Below are 19,299 nucleotides of genomic sequence, written 5' to 3' on the forward strand. Positions count from 1 at the left end.
ACCTGTTCCAGTGACCATTTATCAACCTTCATGTTAAAAAAAGATCTTGATCGTGTTCTAACGTGTTCAAAAAGATCTTCTCAACAAGCAACTTCCAAGAAAAGCCTTGCCTCTGTCTTCTCTGCTCCCTACTATCAGATGCCTTTCTGTGCAGTTGTTTCCAGGCCTGTGTTGGTGCATGAGGTCCTTCCTTCCTCAGTGAGAGACTTTCCATTTCTCATGCTGGCAGCTATAGCATAGGCTGTGCTGCAGCTGCTTGTTTTTTTCATGTGTTCAGTGAGATCTCCTCTTGTGGCAGCTTGGTTAACGGTGTTAAAGATTTCTGTTTTCTTAAAGGTTTTTAATTTGTATAGGTGATTCCTGCATTGTAAAATTGCAAATTAGGAAAAATTGGAATGTGAGGTGCCTGAGGAGCTATGTGATCATTTCACATAATGTGTTTGTCATTACTACTAGAGAAGAGCCCTGATTCCAATTAAAGCCTGATCATTTTTTCGTTGTATAAAAGGAAATCTAGAACAGATTTCTTTTGAGCTTATTCTTTAATTATTCTTTGCATCATCAGACTTCTAGCCTTCTTGTTTTGAAACTTTGTAGATTAAATTGAAATATTTTAAACAGAATTCATTTTTTCCACCTTTGCAAGTGTGTATGCTGTAATGCCTAAAAAACAACGTAAGAATGAAGAAAGGGAAGGAATGGCAAGCCAAGATATTACCAATGAAACTTTAAAAGTACAGTTTTGAGGTGGCAGTAGGTAACAAATAGCTGGCTAAGCATCCCTTTGACATTTGTCTGTTCCTTGGAAAGATGACTTCTTGAAGGAAGGACGCTGAACTCAGCTCCCAGTGAGTAATGCTGGGTCCAAAGGCTGAGCTTATTGCCTATCTGGTAAAAAGGAGGAGGTGGTTTCTAAAATAACTAGTTTGGTGTCTTTCATCTTTTTGCAAGTTTTCATATGATCTTTCCTATCACTTTGGTCATTCCTTTATTTATAAAAAGTGGAAACACCTTCTTGTCCAGCGCTCTCAAAGGTGGGCAAGACTGGCTTTACATGTTTATTTTGTATTCCTACATACTCCAGGAAAATTATTATTTCCTGCTCTCTTAATTTATTGTTGTTTTCTACTTCAACTAACTGAAAGCCAACTTTGTAATGAGTCTCAGTCAGGTCGCTGCATTGTATGGCTTCATAGATCAATGTCTTCAGTGATTTATATCTTCCCATTGATTCTAGAAAGCTTGCCATTTCCAGGATGCCGGCTGTGTTTTCATCTGTTGTTTTCTATTGGCTATAGAACCTGTAGTGTTTGATCAAAGGGTTCATCATCAGTATACTATTTGTTTGATTTATAGAGCAAACTGAGTATATAGAAATAATTTTCAGGGTAGGATGTCATTGTAGATTTGCACCATACTGTTGGTTTCAGGAAAGCTGCAACAGTTTAAACCAGCTTGAGAAGCTTCTGCAAGATGGGATTAGATAGTAAGTTTCTCATTAATTTCAGTGGGAACAGGTCTGCAGTGAGGAGCATAATCCTGGTTTCCTTATAGAAAGATCTGAATATTTCATATTCTTATTGTCTCTTTGTTGACATTAGAGATGCCAATGAAGCTTTACTGTAGAATTCTCATCAGGCTGTTCACATATCAGTATAGGCTTGAGTCTTGAATTCTAATTGCTCTGGGGAGATCAAGAGTGGGGCTGTGGTTTGTCTTTCATTGCTATTATTTTTGCTGCCCAACTTACTGCCAGAGCACAGTTTCTACCTGGAACCTCTTCATAGAAATGAAACTGCATTGATCAGCAGGATAGCGTTTGCTCTGCCTTTCTGTACGTCTGACCTGAGAGTATATTACTCTTCAGCTTGCAAATCTAACCCGAATTTAATTGTTCAGTACATGAGGCATACAACAGAGATGTTTTAGAAGTTTCAAACAGTGATAACACAAGCAGTGTAGGAAGCTAGGGGGAAAAAAAGAGCAAGCTGTTCTATCCCCTTTTTCACTAATCGACATCATATGGGAGATCTGTATTTCCTCTTGGAAGATTCTCTCTTCTGCCCTTCTCTGCCTCCTCCTTGCAGCAGCCTTCTTTGACATGAGCAGGAATCTGTCCTACCTAAAGCCTTTGAAACCTTCCCCTTAAATTGATTTTAAGCACCAGTTATATTTATTCTACAGCTTTTCCAATAGAGTTCATGATATACACTGGTTTGTTAGTAAATTGTGAGCTGTACTTAACACCTTCAAGCAGAGGTAACAGTATTAAATATTTAGAGATATTCTCGTGCACATCATAGGATATCACAGGATATTTATTCTTGAATATGCCACTACTGTGCCAAGTTCATCAGATGTTGTAATTAGAAGATGAATGGGTTACTTCCGTAGGTGATAGATTTTGGGGATTTACTCTGATTGAAGTTGCATTACTCCCCCTTCTGTGATGAGGTATCACAGGCTATACTTTCTTCTATCTCTTCTATGTATGTGAGCCACATCCAGTATGCGTCTCTCTCTCTCTCCCCTAAAAATAACTGTTTGTGTTTGAAATACAACAAAGAGGTACCTATGTTAAATTAGGTTTTGAGTTCATTGAAATGCTCTCATCAAGATAACTTGAAGGGAAAATGGTTTAATGGCTCTTTTATGGATGCTCTATCACTGTGCCAGGGTGTAGCAACCAAGAGTAAAACATGACTATACTTATGGTTCCTTTGTGATCATGGCAACAGTAATGCCGGATGCCTGATGGAATGGCTCTTTGAAGTAAACTTTCTGAGGCTCTGTGTCTCATGGTTGGTGTCAGAATATTCACTGAGTGAGCCCATAACTTGTAAAACTGATTTTTGATTTAAGTTCTAACATGCTAGTGTCCATTTCTAATCTAGCTCGATTTTTAAAAAGATGAGGCTAAACATGATTCGCAGTGCTGATTTGTAATTCATTTGTGTTTATGGATTTTGGTTAAGACAATGTTTTGCTCTTGAAGAGTTATCAGATATTTGCAGTTATTCAAGTTGGATTGGTTCTTTGTAAAAGTACATGTTTTTTTGCTTAGATAGAATTTTTGTTTTCTGCTTGTAATCTTCATATTTTACTTGCTCTTTGATGTATAATTAATGGTATTAGAGTGATTCAGCATTCAATCTTAGGATTTTTATAGACATTTTTTAAAACTTAACAGCCATTAAACAGCAGCAGCTAATAATACCCAATCTGACTGTCTTATAAGAAGTGAGGGCACTTCCAAAAAGTTTGCTGTCAGTTGTATATTAGCGTGGATCTTAAAATCAGCATTTGGATAATAATTTGGTTTTTAGCCCAATATTTAGCAGATCAAATATTAGCTCAAGATGATGAAAAAGTTAAATATATCAGCCATGATGTTTGCTTTTCCTTAGTAATAAACTATTTTGTATCTCAGTGTTTCCATTGAAAGATAGTATGTTCAATTTTCATTGCAACTTTTAAAGAAAATTCAAGTTATTCTATTAAAAAGAGATTAGTAGTCTAAGTGTAATGTAAGTGTAGTAGTTCATTTCTGTATACATTTTTGTTGAATTGGCCTAGCAGCATATTTAACAAGCCCTTCGTGACTCCATTTAGTAAGTACAATAAGTAGTAACTTCCTCTGTCTTTTTTTAGTTTGTATGAAGGGAGATCTGAAGATAGCTGTATAGTTAACTTCATTTCTTCCTGTGAGTAATGACATTTAAAAAAATTGTTTCAGGAAAAACTGTCAGAAGACAGTAGGAAATGCAAAGAAGGCATGGAAAAAAATCACACAGCAGCAGATGAAGATTCAAGAAGTGAAAGCAACAGCACTGAAGAGGAAAAAGAAAAGACAAAATTGCTATTGGAGCGTTTGAAAGCTCTGGAGGTAAGAAATACAACAGTTTCACACATAAAAGCCCACTCTGCCCCCTGCCATATTCATTTATTCTCACTGAATCTCCCATGTAGTATAAATCTAATGTTTCACAGCTCACCTTTACTCATGTTAGGTTCTATAACCTTGAACGCAACTTCAGGACCTTGTTGATACTGGATGGGGTGCATCTATGGGGCAAGCGTGTTGTTGGCAACAGGCTGGCTGGACTTACTAGCAGAGTTTTAAACTAGATTCAGCTGGGGAAGAGGTTGTATATCTGAATGACAGAGGAGAGCTAGGGAACACTGCCGCTTTAGGAAGCAATGGGGAAGTACCTATGAACTGTCACAAAGATGTTAGGGAGGGCTCCTCTACAGTGATAATGTGTCCAGGAGTCCAGCTGAAGTGCCTCTACACCAGTGCAGAATGGGAAACAAGCAAGAGTTGGAAACCACAGTGCAGTTACAAAATGATGACTTGATTGCTGTCATGGAAATATGGTGGGATGAATAACACAACTGGAATGCTGCAGTCAAGGGCTACAAGCTTTTTAGGAGTGACTTGCTCTGCAGGATGCCCACATGGCTGAGGAAAGACCTGCTGGTCAAACAGAGGTAAAGAAGAAAAAGTACAGGCACTAGAAGCAGGGATATGTGGCCTGAGAAAAGTACAGGGATGATGTCTAGATGTGCAGAGATGGGATCAGGAAAGACTGTGCACACATGAATCTAAATTTGGCAAGAGATGCAAAGAGTAGCAAATCCTCAGGTGATAGGAAGTTTTTAAATAATGTCACAGCCTTTATCAGTTGTGGCAAATTGCCCAGATATGTAGAATAACATGTAAGCCTGACAGAATCTGGACCTGGAAGGTGAGTGAACAGATCCCCTCACTGATGTCAGTGTTATGCAGAGGCTTGTTAAAAACATATATTAGTGAATTCCAATACATCAATAATTAATCTACACAAATAGTCTAAGTAGCTATCAAAGTAGAAAGATGAACTGCAGAACCATCATTAATTGTGGTCTAAGATAATTAAAACAAAATGTTGTTGATTGCGTGTTGCTTAATGGCATGTATTCTTGCATTTGTTTTTGTCTTGAAGAATGTAAATAGTAATGTCAAGGACTCTGTGGTTTATTAATTGTTACATGTTTTTTTTAGTTATATGCAATTAACAGTTTGAATCCTTTAGTATATGCAATTTAATTACTTTAATTACTTTAAATATTTTATTAATCTGTACAAAAAGGAGGGAATTGCTGTTTGCTAGTTCCTGTGAAGTGAGTGTCAGAATCTTTAATCTTACTTTACATGATTAGATATTACTGCAAGATCCACAATTAATAAAATGAGCGATTCTAGTAAAATACTTAGTGAAGTTGGTCCTCCATCTGTGCACTGTAGAGTCTGAAGGCTGCCTATAAATGACATACTAAAATTAAATGAAAATATGAGACCCATTCCATTAGTAATTTTAATTATGATTTCATTAATATCAGCACTTCAAAAATTATATTTCTTTATATTACTTTGTTTTTTATTGATTGTTTACTTTTTGACAAGTTTTGCTTGTGCCAGGATGTAACCTAGTCTGTTAGAACATCTATCCTTCCACCCTGCCTATCTTACTGCTGCCTCTCTTGTAATAAGGGACTGTATCTGTGCATGTGCACGTATATATGTGTATTTAAAGGAGGTTTACAGTGTTCATCCAGGGAAAAGAGTGAGCAAGTGGTGTCGTGTTTTTATTATACAAATGCTTTGAGTCAGAAGTTTGTTTGATTTTCTGATGAGTACCTTCTCTTGACTGCTCACATTCAAACAAACAAACAAAAAAACATTGAATAAGTCCAAGCTAAGTTGCAGGGAAAGAAGAGAAAAAAAGAAAACACTGTCTATCAGCACATAACTGAATGGATAGTCCAGTCAGTATTTGTACAATATCGCAGATTTAGATTCTGCCTTTTCCTATATGAGCAAAACAGCTCCTGTTCCATGCATAGAATTATTTTTTTTCTGTCCTTGTTGATTACTGTTTTGGTAGATATGAGGTGAGTGGTGGTTTTCTTCTAGAATTTCTGTCTAGGTGAGGAAAGCTGCAGTCATCTTGGTCTGTTGGATACTGACTGGCAAATTATCAGCTTTAAGTGGGAAACAAGGGTTCAATTTCAGAAAGAACTTCCTTTAAATGAATTCCTTATCAGTGGAGTTGTATTTAGAATTTATTTTCTTATTCTTGGGTGCTGTCAAATGTATTGTCAAATAAATGTCTGTAGTACGTTTTAGCTTTTAACTTCTGTTTAACCTAGAAATTTTCTCACCAAACAATAAAAATCAGTATAATATAGAGACTTGGTAGTCTGCCCAAGTGAGAGCTATCATACCCTTTGATAAGAAGGATGTATGTATATTATACCTGTAATCTTTTTACATTCTTTATCATTTACAGCAAATTCTATTTCCACTCTACGGACTGATAAATACCATACGTTTCTAATCAAATGAAACAGGTGACAAATAACAAATGGTTCATGCAGTCTCCCATTCCATTTTATATAGTTGAAATTAATTGTGATTTCCCGGATATCAAAACTCCTTTGTGCCTTCAGCATTTTTAGTTGGCTGCTCATGAAATGCCATCTAATTTACTTCAGCAGGTTTGATCAAATGCTGTAAAACTCTTACAAAGCAGGAAAAAAAAATCCTGAGAACTTTGGAGTGCTTCAAAAACTGGAATATTAGTGAGGTACAGCAAATAACATGAACTCCTTTGTACAGTAATATTTTCTTTTCTTCTTTCATCACCCATCAAGATAACTTTTTTCTTTTTTTTTAATGGTAGCCAGCTATGTGCAAAAAGTACAATTCATTATGGACATGCATCAACCCTTGCATAGTGATTATAAGTAGATATATATAAAATTACATTAAAACAATATTGATACACCTCTGAAATCATATGTGTATAACTGAAGTTTTTCACAAAGCTTTATTGGACCTCCTGGGCATGTTAGCTATTATACAGACTCTCAGCAAGATTTTATGCTTACACTATTACTGTGACAACCTTTTTGCAGCAAGAAGAGATCACACAGTTACAGTGCAGAGAGGAAAACTTTGGGAATATTCTACATTTGAGAAGCAGTATCTGTCCCTTGGGACAAGGGCTTCGTTATTCAGTGCAGATATGGGCTCTCTGCCTCAATTTAGCTTTAACTGACAGAAATACAGGCTGCCCAAGCACCTGCATAATTGCAAGTGACTTAAACTGATATACTGAGTTAGTGTCAGTCTTAATCTAAACATGTCTGTTAAAGGCATAGTTACTTTGATTTTAAAAATGTAATTAGTGATAAATAGTGTGTCAGCTTTGAAGGCCTATTAAAGTCTGTCGTTTGCACAGGCATTTATGCAGTGAAGATAATTCAGCATGAATTAACTATGTCTAACTATATGAAATGTGTGAGTTCTTCCAGACTTCTCTCTTTGCCACTGCAGTGCTGCAGCTTTCTTAGAAAGTTCTTGTTTGTGAAGGAAGCAAGGTGATGGGGCTCTGGACTAAAAGACCAAGGAGTGGTCTTAGTGAAAGTTGTTTCAGAAAATGCTCTCCTTCAGCAGCAATTTTTTTGTTGTTCTTGTTAGTATGTCCTTTAGCACAGTGCATGTCTCCTCAATTTTTCAAAAAGAAAAGGGATTGTAAATTGAGATGGGATGAAGACTCAAAAAGGCTGCAATCATTCCTTGCTTCAGTTGCACATTTCGTGCATCCTGTACCATCTTGTTTCATTTCTGCTTTGGTACAGTATCTGCAGACAGGTGAGGAGCTGGAATGGAGCGTGCAGTCAAGTGCCTTGTAAAGCTGGCTGTTTTCTCCTGGCTCCTTCTGTCTGGGCATACTCATACTTTTACTCAAGGACATGAAAACAGCTCAGGCCTTAATGCTCTGGCTTAGTCTGGTTGTGGGTAGTGTATTTTACACATGAAGCATAAAGTAAATCAGATTATAGAAGAGGCAGAATTAAAGTTTTGTGTCTAAATTATAGATCCTAGGCGATTCTGCAGGAAAAATAAAAGAACCTGAATTCCAACCCTCTTTGTGTGCTGGCTCCCCTGTGCAGGTACAACCAGGATTGACTCCTTATTTGCCCTTTGAAGAACCTGCAGCTGATCTTTCCAGAGATCACCAGAAGTATGTCATTGTTGTAACTGAAGTGCAGGTGTGCTGCCTCCTGTGAGGCTTGTTGGGCTGTATGGCAGGAGAGGGTTTGAATGATGCATCACACAGTGCACCAAGGAGTATGTCCACCTGAGATGGGATGAGCAGTGTCTGCATTTAGATTACAATATCATGTTCCTGCTAGCACGTGTTCTGTTTCATGACTGAGTGTGCATGCCTCTTGTGATCACAGACACAGTCCCGCTCCATTACTCTCTGTTACTTGTGCATTGTACCATTACCTTGCCATGGGGAATTCATGCTTATGTGTGGAGGCCCGTTTCACAGAATCACAGAATGGCTTGGTTTGTAAGGAACCTGAAGTCATCTAATTCCAACCTCTCTGCTGTGGGCAGCTTTTTACTCTTCAGAAGAGATTATTTGCCTACTGTAGCCTATGAAGGGACACAACTAACACCTTGCTAAACACACAGTATATACATAACAATTAAAACAAGTATCACCAGCAAAGAAGTGGTTGCCTTGGTTTGCTGAATGTTCTAACTTCCCTTCCAGGTCTTCTGTTATAGGCACAATTTCCATTGGTCCTGGAAACTAATTATTGAAAGCTGTTTACAACCTTGCATCTTTACATCAAATTGCAAGCCACTGGAGTGGCAACATTAAATTGCAATATTGAAATTATCAAATAAAAAGCCCAATCCATTTGTGAAAATCTGATTGCTTTTGAGAGAGTGAGACTCGGTGATAAGTTTCAGCAAACTAAGCTGCACTAAAACCAATATCTGCCAGAGAAGAGCTCTGATTTTAATTATAGAAGTTTGCCGTCTTGCCCTTTTGCAGTTCATCATAGAAAAAATGTGTTTTGTTTTAATAAATTGAACATTTGGGAGAAAACTCATTCAGGATAATAAGCTAAATGTTCAAAAGTATTAAATGGGTAATTTCCTTTGTATCACCATTAAATCATCACCATTAAACAAATGAGGAAGTATGTCAAGTATTTCCCGTATTATGCTTTTCTGCCCTGTAGAGGAGGAGAGACGTGTTTTTAACAGAGATAAAAAGGAGGTAGGAGAAGGTGACTTATTTCCTTTTCGAGAAGAGAGCTTTATTCTTTAGGAGTGTGATTTTGTTTTGCTCTTGCCTGATTCTCCTTTTTTTCCTTCTCATTTTCCACATACTGCAATGTAAAACGATAAGAAAAATTAATCATTTTTCATTTAAAAAAAAAGCCATGCATTATCTAGGGGCAAAGAACCTGTAGTTCTGGAAATAATTGGATAAACTTCTTGTGTATGTTGTTGCTTCACTTCAGCTCATAAGGAATTTGAATCCCTCTACTGCATTTAAAAATGATGTAACTTCTAAATATTTTGTAGCAATGTTTTAAATATTCTGTAGCAATCAGTTTTGTTCTGGCCAGTGCATCCAATCTGGTTGAGCCAGAGGCATCTTCCCAGAGCCTTGACCATTCCTTGGTTCAATGGTCCTTGGACATAATTTGGTTCATTGTGCTGAGCCGTCACCAAAGGCCAACCTACTTAATCCTAATTATTGGATTATTTTACTTTTAAATCTTCCTTCCTCTAGGAGACTTTTATAATTTGTTTTCTGAGCTGTGCCTAAGAACTCTTTTTTTAATAGTGAGGGATCAGTAGATGAAGCAGGAAAAATCATATTTCCAAAGTCGTACAAAGGCTTATAATGATTCATCACTGCTCTCAGATACAGCCCAGTTGATTCTAGCTGTTTGCTGGTAACACTACTGTCAAACTGCTCTGACAATCCAAGAAATGAGTAAATTTTCAGATGAAACATGAATAAGTACTATCATGAAGAATGCATTCTATCATTTGTGATGCTTGAACTCTTCTATTGTAGGTCTTCAGTGGCTCAGTTGTTTCTGACCTTTGAGAAGCAAATCTCATGGCTGCTACCTGTCACTCCTTTCCTTTGTGTTCTAGGATGCTTTCCTCTTTGCCATCTGTTTTCACCCTTTCCTGCTGTGATCTCTTTGCCAGATGCTCGTACCCTGTTTTTGCCAAGCTGTTCTTTCCTGCCCTTCACATCTTCCATTGCAGCTTCTCCATCCATTCAACATACTGCAGATGAGTGCATGAAGCTTCTTAGATGCCACACAATTGAACTACTTTCAGTGTGAATGCATCTTGTCAGCTGAGATATATTAATAAAAATGATATCTTCATATAGAAGGCGAATGAATACAAACCTTCTTGGTAGACTAATTGAATTAAGTTAGTATGTGATGAGTATTTAAGAAAAAAGAGTGAACTTATTGCAGACATTTAAAATATTAAGGAACTGAAAGAACTATCCTGTTTTCTCTCTCCCCTTGCACTTTTTAATGTAAGTCATAAAGAATCAAGAAAAATGTAATATGGATATGAATTTACACAGGGAGGTTGAAAATAGCTCTGCCCATTGGAAGAGCTGTTCAGATTTTCTCTCTTATTTATTGCTGTGACTATTTGCTGTTCTCATTACAGAGGGACTCCTGACCCACTGTTCCACCAAACAGTTCCATCTCTTGAAATTAGTGCTTTAACATTAATCTGTACATTAAATCGTTGCCCCCATGACTGGTAGGAAAGGCATGGAGAGGCTGTGCCTATCTCATTTTTCTGACTATTTAGTTTTCAATGAAAGCTTACAGTGCTTAGTTTCTAAACTCAAACCTTGTGCCTCTTTTGAATTTTAGTCCAAATGACAGGAGATATTGGTAGTGTTTTCTTTTCTAAGTCTAGAAAAAAAAAATTCAGCTGTATCTCCCATGAAGCATCACCATAGCAGTCCAGAAGTTAAATATTTTGGATTTGGTCACAATACTCGGAGCTTCTGAGTCTTTGATGGCTGGTGAAAAGCTAAAGACTTTCAGATTGACTCTTCTTTCTGCTATGAGATTTCCAGGTAGTGGTATTCTTTCAAAATTTGCTAATTCAGTGATGAATGCAATATGTTCAGACTAATATTCCTGTTCTATAGACTTCTAAAATGGAAAGCTTATAGAGTTCAGTATATAAAACTGCATTTATTTGTCACGTCATCCTCTTTACTGTAGTAAAAGGAATTCTGGTGCGTATCAGATTTTTTCTCCTTCAGCTTGCTTATGCAGTGATCTTGGGCTTTAATAACAGTTAATAGCTTCCTAATCTTCAGCAAGATATTTCACGTTAGAAAGAGAGTAAGAAACTTACATTCCTCCTAATTTGTATCTTCTCAAGTAGATAGGCATTAAATTCAGGGCAGTGAATCCAACATCTTCCAGGTGGAAAAAAACATCTCTTATATGAATTTTTAATTTACATTGCTGTTTGAATCAGGATACTGCTTAGAAATTTGCTTATTTTACCTGTAGTGTTCATTTTTGCCCAAGTGATGGTGCATACACATGTGAAAATTACAGGCAAACTGTAGGATCCTCTAGAGAAAATATTCAGCTCTAGAACTTTTACAAAACATTAAGGAGAACTGAGTTTAGAACATTTCAAAGTTTTTGCTGTAATTCCTTGTATTTATTGTGAGAACAGATTATAAACTCAGTTTTTCTATGATATTCTGAATTGTTGCAATAGCTTTTTTCTTGGAGTTTTCTCTTTCTGTGTGGCACTTACTTGGCTCATGTAACAAACACTCTGAATAGTTCACAATAATGAATATGTCTACAGGAATAATGATTTGGTGCCAGAAGATCTGAGAAATAGGTGTTGGCAGTGGAGAAAGGGTAAGTCATGGAAGTCAAGGAAAATCATCTTGGTTTTATTAAGCTTGTCAGATTTTCTCTATTGAAATAAATGTTAACCATGTTCTGCACAAAGAGTCTTTGCTAGGTTGCAATGAAGGAATCTGATACCTCGGTCTGACTTTTATAACTTAAATAATGGTGGTTTTTGAGTGCCCTTCTCTCCATATATAGTGCTTCCTTGCACGTAATCAGGAGATAATGTAACTTACCTTTTATAGCTTTCAGGCGTGTGGTGCAATTGAGAATTCACTCTCCTTGCTGAGTGAAATGAGATTTTCTAACAGTATGTTATAGATCTAGGTGACTGTGTTTGTTCCAACACATCTATCATTTCAGAGTGGGACTCAGGAGTTTTTTTAAATAGTCTCTATCAGGTATGCACTCTTGGCTGGCTTCTACAAAAGCTCCTTTTGCCAGCCTTCTCATCCTTCACAGTGGCACTCATTTCAGGGGGAAAATTCTCTGTAACAGATTTTAGAATCACATCTTATATTTTTAATTTGCATACTAATGCGTGCAATTTGGCTGGCAGTAAGGGAAGTCATATACTTCATAAGCTAAATAAATAGCTGCAGTTTGTGTCAAAGTAGCACCACGAAGAATAGCCCTGTATTCTGTGGACCTTTACTGGCTGCATATCCCAATTAATTTACCTCAGCTGTTAGAACTGAATCCCTTATAACTCTTGCATAGAAAAAAAACAATTTCTCTTTACATTTCTGTTCACTAGTCTTGGAAAATGATGAAACAATAATGAGGTTCACATGGTGGTGAACTTTTTCTTAGTTTGGTAGTGATTTCCATCTCTGCAGGAATACAAAATTAGAGATTCTGGGCAGCTCTAATTACACCCAAATTACTAGAATTATCAGAGGTACACTGACCTGCATCATAGAAGTGCCTGTCACAGTGTGGGTTTGGCTCTGCTGTTGTCTGCATGTCTAACTGCACATGTGAAGACTTAACAGTTAACGTACTTGTGAAACTCAATATTCACTGCCTTTATTATGCAGCCACTTTAATAATCTACAGCAGAAAATACTCAGTTATTTTTAAATCTGCATAATCTGTCATGTTGACAAGCACAGATTTTAAGATCAGTAATAAATATATAAAGAGAATAGATACATCAAATATGGAATAGTATGATTTTGGTCCATTGCACAGGGCTGTGATTTTTGGTAGTGGTTCTATTAAATGCTAAGTAGGAGGAGTTTGTTTTTCTTTTTTGACAAAACAATCTATTTTCTCCCCCCTCAGGTGTTTTTGAATTAATGGTTTTCAGATGCTGCCCGTTGCTGCCAGCTGTAAGCTCCCCCTCCCATAGGGTGCCAGGACAGACTTCTGTGCTGTCTCTTCTCAGCTGGAGCTCCTGTTCCCTGCCTCCCAACAGACAGCTCATACTGGGTCCTAGGCAGGGGTAGCTCCTGGTCTGCCTTTAGCCATGAGCAGATGTCACCTCTCTGCTGATACCCAGAACTGCCACTTCATCTTTTGTGCCCACGGTGCCTGTGCAGGTGGAGGAATTAAATTGCCTGCCAGGGTTCTGCAGTTGCAGCTGGAATATGCAGGTGCATCATGCCATCTAGAGGGCAGAGCTTCTTCCCTTTCTACACAAATACCCATGATAACTGTGCCTTCCAACATGTGTTCTGGTTAGTATGTATGCATGCAAGACCTAGTTGTTATTTATAAGAGAAAAGCATCCAGTTAGTAATTACAACTGCTCACTGCTCCCCTTTGTAAACTTCCAGGTTTCCCTACTGTCTTCCAACAAAGACATGTTCTTCAAGAAAAATCTTTCTGATTTTAATAGTCTTGGTCTTAAGATTGAGGTGCTTTAGAAAAAAAAAAAAAACGTTTTGAAAAGAGGAAGCAAGACGTAAGATCAAATTTTTCTTTTAAATTTTCAATAAGTTGTAAGGAAAGGAAAGAAGAGTACTAACAAATCTGGCAGTAAAATACCAAGAGATGGTTATTGTGCCAGGCAAAATCCTTTGTGAAGTTACTGTAATTGCTGTTTTGGATCAGATGAAGAAATAGATCTGAGGTTTGTGTTTTTTATAGGAGATGATTTTGGGTGTTCCATGTGAAGCTAAATTCTTCCTCTCCTGCATTGTGTTTGTTCTTGGTTAGCATTCCTCTTGCTGGCTTAGTGTTGAGACAGGTTTTTCAGTGAAGAGGTCATGCGACCCAGCAGCTAAGGCTTTTCCTTTTTCTTCTTCTAAGCCTAAAGGAGTTTGCTGCCTTGGACCATAGGAAAAGTCTATTGCTTGCTTCTGGACAATTTTCAGCCATTCTATATTGCATTTAATGTCGTTCTGCTTTAACCTCAATTACCAACAGTGACGGTTATAATATTCTTTTTCTTAAATAATCAATGAATGTTCTTTCTGTAACCTTAAATCTGATCCATATCATCACAGAGACATTTCTGTTAGACATTGTAATGTCTCCCCAGTGCCATGCGAATTGGTCACTGAATACATACATTAATTTGATTAAACTTAAGTAGGATGAGTGAAACCCAGAACGAAGCTGTGTTACATGCTTTATAGAAAATAGTCTTTTTTTATAGTGCCCTGCCAGGTAAGATAGTGCAGGTAGCAGAAGCATCATTTTCATTGGGACTAATTAACTTCTCTTAAAATCCAAGATATTAGCCCTGGCAGAACATTACCATAGAAGCCTCTGAGCCAGTCTTAGCAGATCTTTGCAGAACTGCTTGGTGTGGTATTGACTTAACTTCACCACTAAGGAAACAACTTGTGTCTTCTTGGTCCTTCTTTGTGGGACAGGATTTTTATTATTGTTGTTATTTTTATTCCAGTGCTAGCATTCTTTATACTCTTTTTATCAAGTATTTTGTCCTTCACAGTGTCCCAAGGGTAACTATTCAAAATATTACTGAATTACATGGATAAAACCAGGCATTCTTAGTTCATTGTAACAAAGGACATGCTAATATTAGGAGAAAACTCTATTTTTCACAGAGAGATTGAATAGAAATAAGAAATGAGGACTTCTGATGTTTTTAAGCAACTGATTTGCCCTGCTAGTGACCTCTGCCAGGCAGGGATATTTCCCAATTGCAGACTGTACTGACAGAGCAGTAATATGATCGATCCTGGGTATATATTACATTGCATAGTATTTCACACATTGATTTGTTTTTGTTCTTTTCTCTACGTTTTCCCTTTAGGCCAATGGATTAATCACTGATACTGGTTTTGAACAGCAGCTTGAAATAAGATAACAGCAACATTTCCACATGCTTGGTACTAGTGTTAGAATATTTGGCTATCTTTTGTCAAATTTGAACCTGTGCAGGTGGGTGCAGTTCCAGAGGCAGCTCTCGAGTTGTGCTTATTCATGTGAATTTGGCTCATTAGGTAGAACAGAGCCAGGCTGCTGGGCTGTCTCACTTTTTATGCCCAAGCTTCTTAGTGGAGCACATCCAAGTCTCACAGAATTTGACTTAAAATGTTCCATTCTTATTTTTAAAAAGCAAGTGATTTTAAATACAGTACATTAATGAGTGTCCTTTCTGTAATGCATGTAGCATTTAAGAAACAATTGTTTCCTCTCACAATCCATATGAAAGTGCTATTGTTACCAAAGCTTGTGTTTTTTAACAACTTCTGCAGTTTGTTATGTGCTCTCTTAATGTGTAGTCTAAGTCTTCTCTTGAACCTTTTGGAGGTATAGTCTGCCAGCAAATAAAAGTACAGTAGATAAAGTCAGACATAAATATTCTATGCTTAAAAGGAAGATTAAATAAATAATAGGAAAGTATTTAGTATTTTATCATAGCACATAATATATAATTAAAATTAGATTTACTTTCCATGTAGCTGACCTTAATGTTTATATTTCTGTACAGCTTCGTATTTTCTATTCCCATGAAATACAAAGCTGTGCAGTTACCCAAGTGAAAAAACACCTCTGGCACATTTCTGTGTTATTTAGGGGAAAGCCTTCCCAATGGGCAGGTCTTCTCTTTGCACTGTGGGACATGGTATACTTTAGCCAAGCTCTGTTCAAGCCCTATACGGTTGGCATTCCTCTCCCAGTTCCCTGTCAGAGAAACCACATCCATTGGCTCCAAAGCCAAGTAAGATTTCGGTCACAGCCATTTTGGTGGGATGGTGAGAAAGGTCAGTTAAGGAAGACACTTGCTGCTCAGCCAAGACAAGCAGACAGTGTGGGTGCACCTGGCATCACTGGCATGATGGTAAAACCTGCCTGTGATAAATGGGGGCTGCCACACCAGGCAGCTTCTAAGGGCTTCTCATTCTGTGAAGTGAGCATAGTCTGCAGGGCAGGAAAGGCAGGCGGAGCTTCAAGCTGTTGAAACTTTTTAAAGAGATGGAAGAGAGTCTGTGTTATTTTTCTGTTGAGCAAAATGCAATTACTTTGCAAATTCACTGTTCTGCTCTCAAAGATTAAAAATAAAATGAGCAGAACATTTAGCAAATATCCATGAAGAATTAAGCCTACTGCATATGACTGTGTGCAGTGAGGGCACTGTTTAGTACTTCTTCTGTCTTTTAAGAAAAAGAAAAGCATTCAAAGCTTTCAGAAGACAAAAGCTGATGTTTGAAAGTTCCGTTTCATTTCTGTTAGCAAGAAATGAACAGTAATGTTGTGATTCAGCTATTAGAAGTTAGCTATTGGCTACAAAACAATTTCTGCACACTGTATGCTGTTCAGTGCTGTTTGTAACACAGTGAACCAATACCTTGTTCTGCTTCCCTTTGCTTCTCACCTTCTTACCTGGAAGGGAAAGACATCACTGAAGCCATCAAAAGAAGTTCATTTTTGAGTACCTGCGGCTGTTAACTTGTGGGTGACTTGTGATGAAGAAACGGGAATTGCAGGAAACTTAGCCTTCAGAAATAACTCAGTGCTGCAGTGTAGTTCAAAACAGAGAAACTGGCTATAAATTTACGTTATGACTTGTGAAGCGGTTGACATTAATAGCATATTGTGGTGGAAACCTTTTAACTTTAAAGGAATAGAATAAAATATGTTGTAAAATGAGGAAAATAACTTATTTTGTATTTTATTGCGTTTAAAAATATTTTCTGATTCTGTCAGTGATAAAATCATGTAATTCTTTAAATCTGTTGGAAAAGGAATGCCACTTAGGTATTTTTTGCCATTTCATTAGAAATCATACATGTTTATTTGTACAAGAAAGTCTGGTTTTCCTACTTAAGGAATCATTGGATATCAGGGATCTGCTCTGAGTTTCTCATCACACAGAGAATGGATGTGACATTTCATTATATGGGGTGTTTTCCAGGCTGTCAGATTACATTACTCTATTTCGTAGAACTATTCTTGTTTTAACTAAATGAAAAGGCTTTGAATAATTAGGGGAAAAAAATATTTCTCGATAAAAATTAATCATCCTCTTTCTCTGAGACAACGCAAAGCATCTGTTGCCTCAGCTTTCAGTGAACACCAAAATAACTGCTTTAGGGAGACAGTGAATGATACTGTTTATTATACAGTAAAGGATATACAGGAAAAAAAAGACAGGAATCCATAATAGTTTTGGATCCTCTCTTTCTATTATCAACCTAAAGCATTCTCAGTTCCTTAATTTCTTTGGGAGTGGAGAGTGTTGGGTATGTTGGTGTTCCATGAGAAGAGTGCCAACTGTAGATCCACGTTTGCATTTTACCATCATTTATTAACATCCCTTTCGTTCGGGTGCATGAAGAGCCCTGAAAGTATGAGTTCAAGCAGGAAAGCCACTGCTTGTGTTAACCTGTGAAATTTCATGCCATGTTTGTTCTGGTAGTAGTGGAAAAAAAAAAAAGAAAAAAAAAAAAACTTTAATAGAGAAAAGCTGATCTGGGTAAATAGGATTTTCAGAAATCTAAAAAATATGCCTACCTTAAGATGTGTAAAATCCTTGGCTTTTTTCTACTTAATTTAAAGGTTTTCTACTTAGTTACTTTGACCATCATTTTAATTTTATAAAGAAAAAATACATCGTCACTATTTTTTAAAATTAATTAGATTCTGAAATTGCTTTATATTACTGAATTGCTTATTGGTAGTGTGCCCTGCAGACTTTGAAAAGCTGTGCTATAATTGCTAAGAAGAAAAGGTAAATCTGTGAGTTTCACCTTTTTGAAGGAAACAAACTTAAGGCCTTTGTGGCTTATTCCTATAAGCAGATACTGAGGTCTGAGGGTCTTCTAAAGACAAACTGTCTCTTGGGCTTCTTTTGCATGCTTGCTTCCCAAGGCCATGAATTGATAGTACTGTTGCCTGTATTTAATATGAAAATCCCAGCTAAACAAGTGGGGAAAAATAAGAAATGGATTCTGTTAGAACAAGTTGCCCAAATAATAATTTTCATACATAAATCTGGAAGCTGTATTCTTTTGATGCTCTGTGTTAGATTAACCTTGGAGTTGAGTGCGCTACTCGGGAAGGTGTGGATAATTGGAATCACAGAAAATAGAAAACTGTGACTGTGTCAGTAACCTCATGGTCAAAACTGCAAAGATTTGAAGGAGGTGTTGTCTAAAGTTTTATATAATTCTAACGTCCTTCTCATTGCTTGGAGTACTGTCCCAAAAGCATATGAGTTTTGCTAAACATCTGATTTTTATTTTATTCAAAGAGAATTTGTATTTTGTCTTTAGTCAAGTGACTTTAAAAAAAAAATGTTGCCATACATATTATTTTTGAAGTACCTAAAGCCCTGCAAATACTTGTACTGCACAAATATTTGTACATATATGTGAGTATACATATCAGTACAATTTTTAAGTCTCATCTGAATCTTCTGCAAAAAGTTCATTTTCAAATGAAAGCAAATATTTTATTTGAAAATGGTTTCACTTTTTTTTTTTTATCATCTTTCAATCTTGGGTCTGTAGGCAGTCAGAGGCTTGCAGCTGCTCTGTTAATTTCAAAGAATTAGAGCTTTCCCTGAGCAATTTGGTCTTTCTGACAGGAAAAAACAAAAAACAAAAAACAAAACAAAACAAAAAAAGAAACAAATGCAACTGAAGAAATATGATAGGATTAATTAATTTAAGGGTTCTGAATAGAAAGCTATGTATGTGGTTAAATATTAGGTTAATATTAAACACCAAATGTCCTTCAGGATGAATTAAGTCCACACTACTTGCCTTTATCTACCTTCATCAATTGTAAGAATCTGAGTTTCAGTTACAATTTCAGGCCCAAATACTTTTTTCATAGACCAGGGATTTTATTTTTAGTTCTTTGATGGAGGCAGTAACTGCCTGTTAATATTACATGGGGAAGCACTGTAAATCTGTTAGAGTGAGAGCCTCGGAGTTCTTCAGGGATGGCATATTATAAATGGAGACAAATCACTTCAAACAAGAGGAAAGAAAAGATTGAGCAGCTGCCTCTGCTTCAGAGTTTGCAGGGGGAAAGATCACCAAGTGTAAATAGTTGAAAATTAGAAAATAAGCC

General features: G+C 36.9%; 1 protein-coding gene across 15 annotated transcripts in view; it reads left to right on the forward strand.

The window, feature by feature from the left end:
- NCKAP5 (NCK associated protein 5) overlaps positions 1 to 19,299 on the forward strand; it is a 362,852-nt gene that overhangs the window by 247,322 nt on the left and 96,231 nt on the right. For all 15 annotated transcript variants that reach the window (XR_007378680.1, XM_048953741.1, XM_048953742.1 and 12 more), the window contains one exon: positions 3,737 to 3,886. Coding sequence is in view for 14 of the 15 variants with exons in the window: in XM_048953741.1 (XP_048809698.1) it covers positions 3,737 to 3,886 (150 nt within the window). In the remaining variant the exon portion in view is untranslated. The remainder of the gene's footprint in view (positions 1 to 3,736; positions 3,887 to 19,299) is intronic.

The sequence above is a fragment of the Lagopus muta genome, chromosome 8, assembly GCF_023343835.1.
Source record: "Lagopus muta isolate bLagMut1 chromosome 8, bLagMut1 primary, whole genome shotgun sequence".
NCBI lineage: Eukaryota > Metazoa > Chordata > Aves > Galliformes > Phasianidae > Lagopus > Lagopus muta.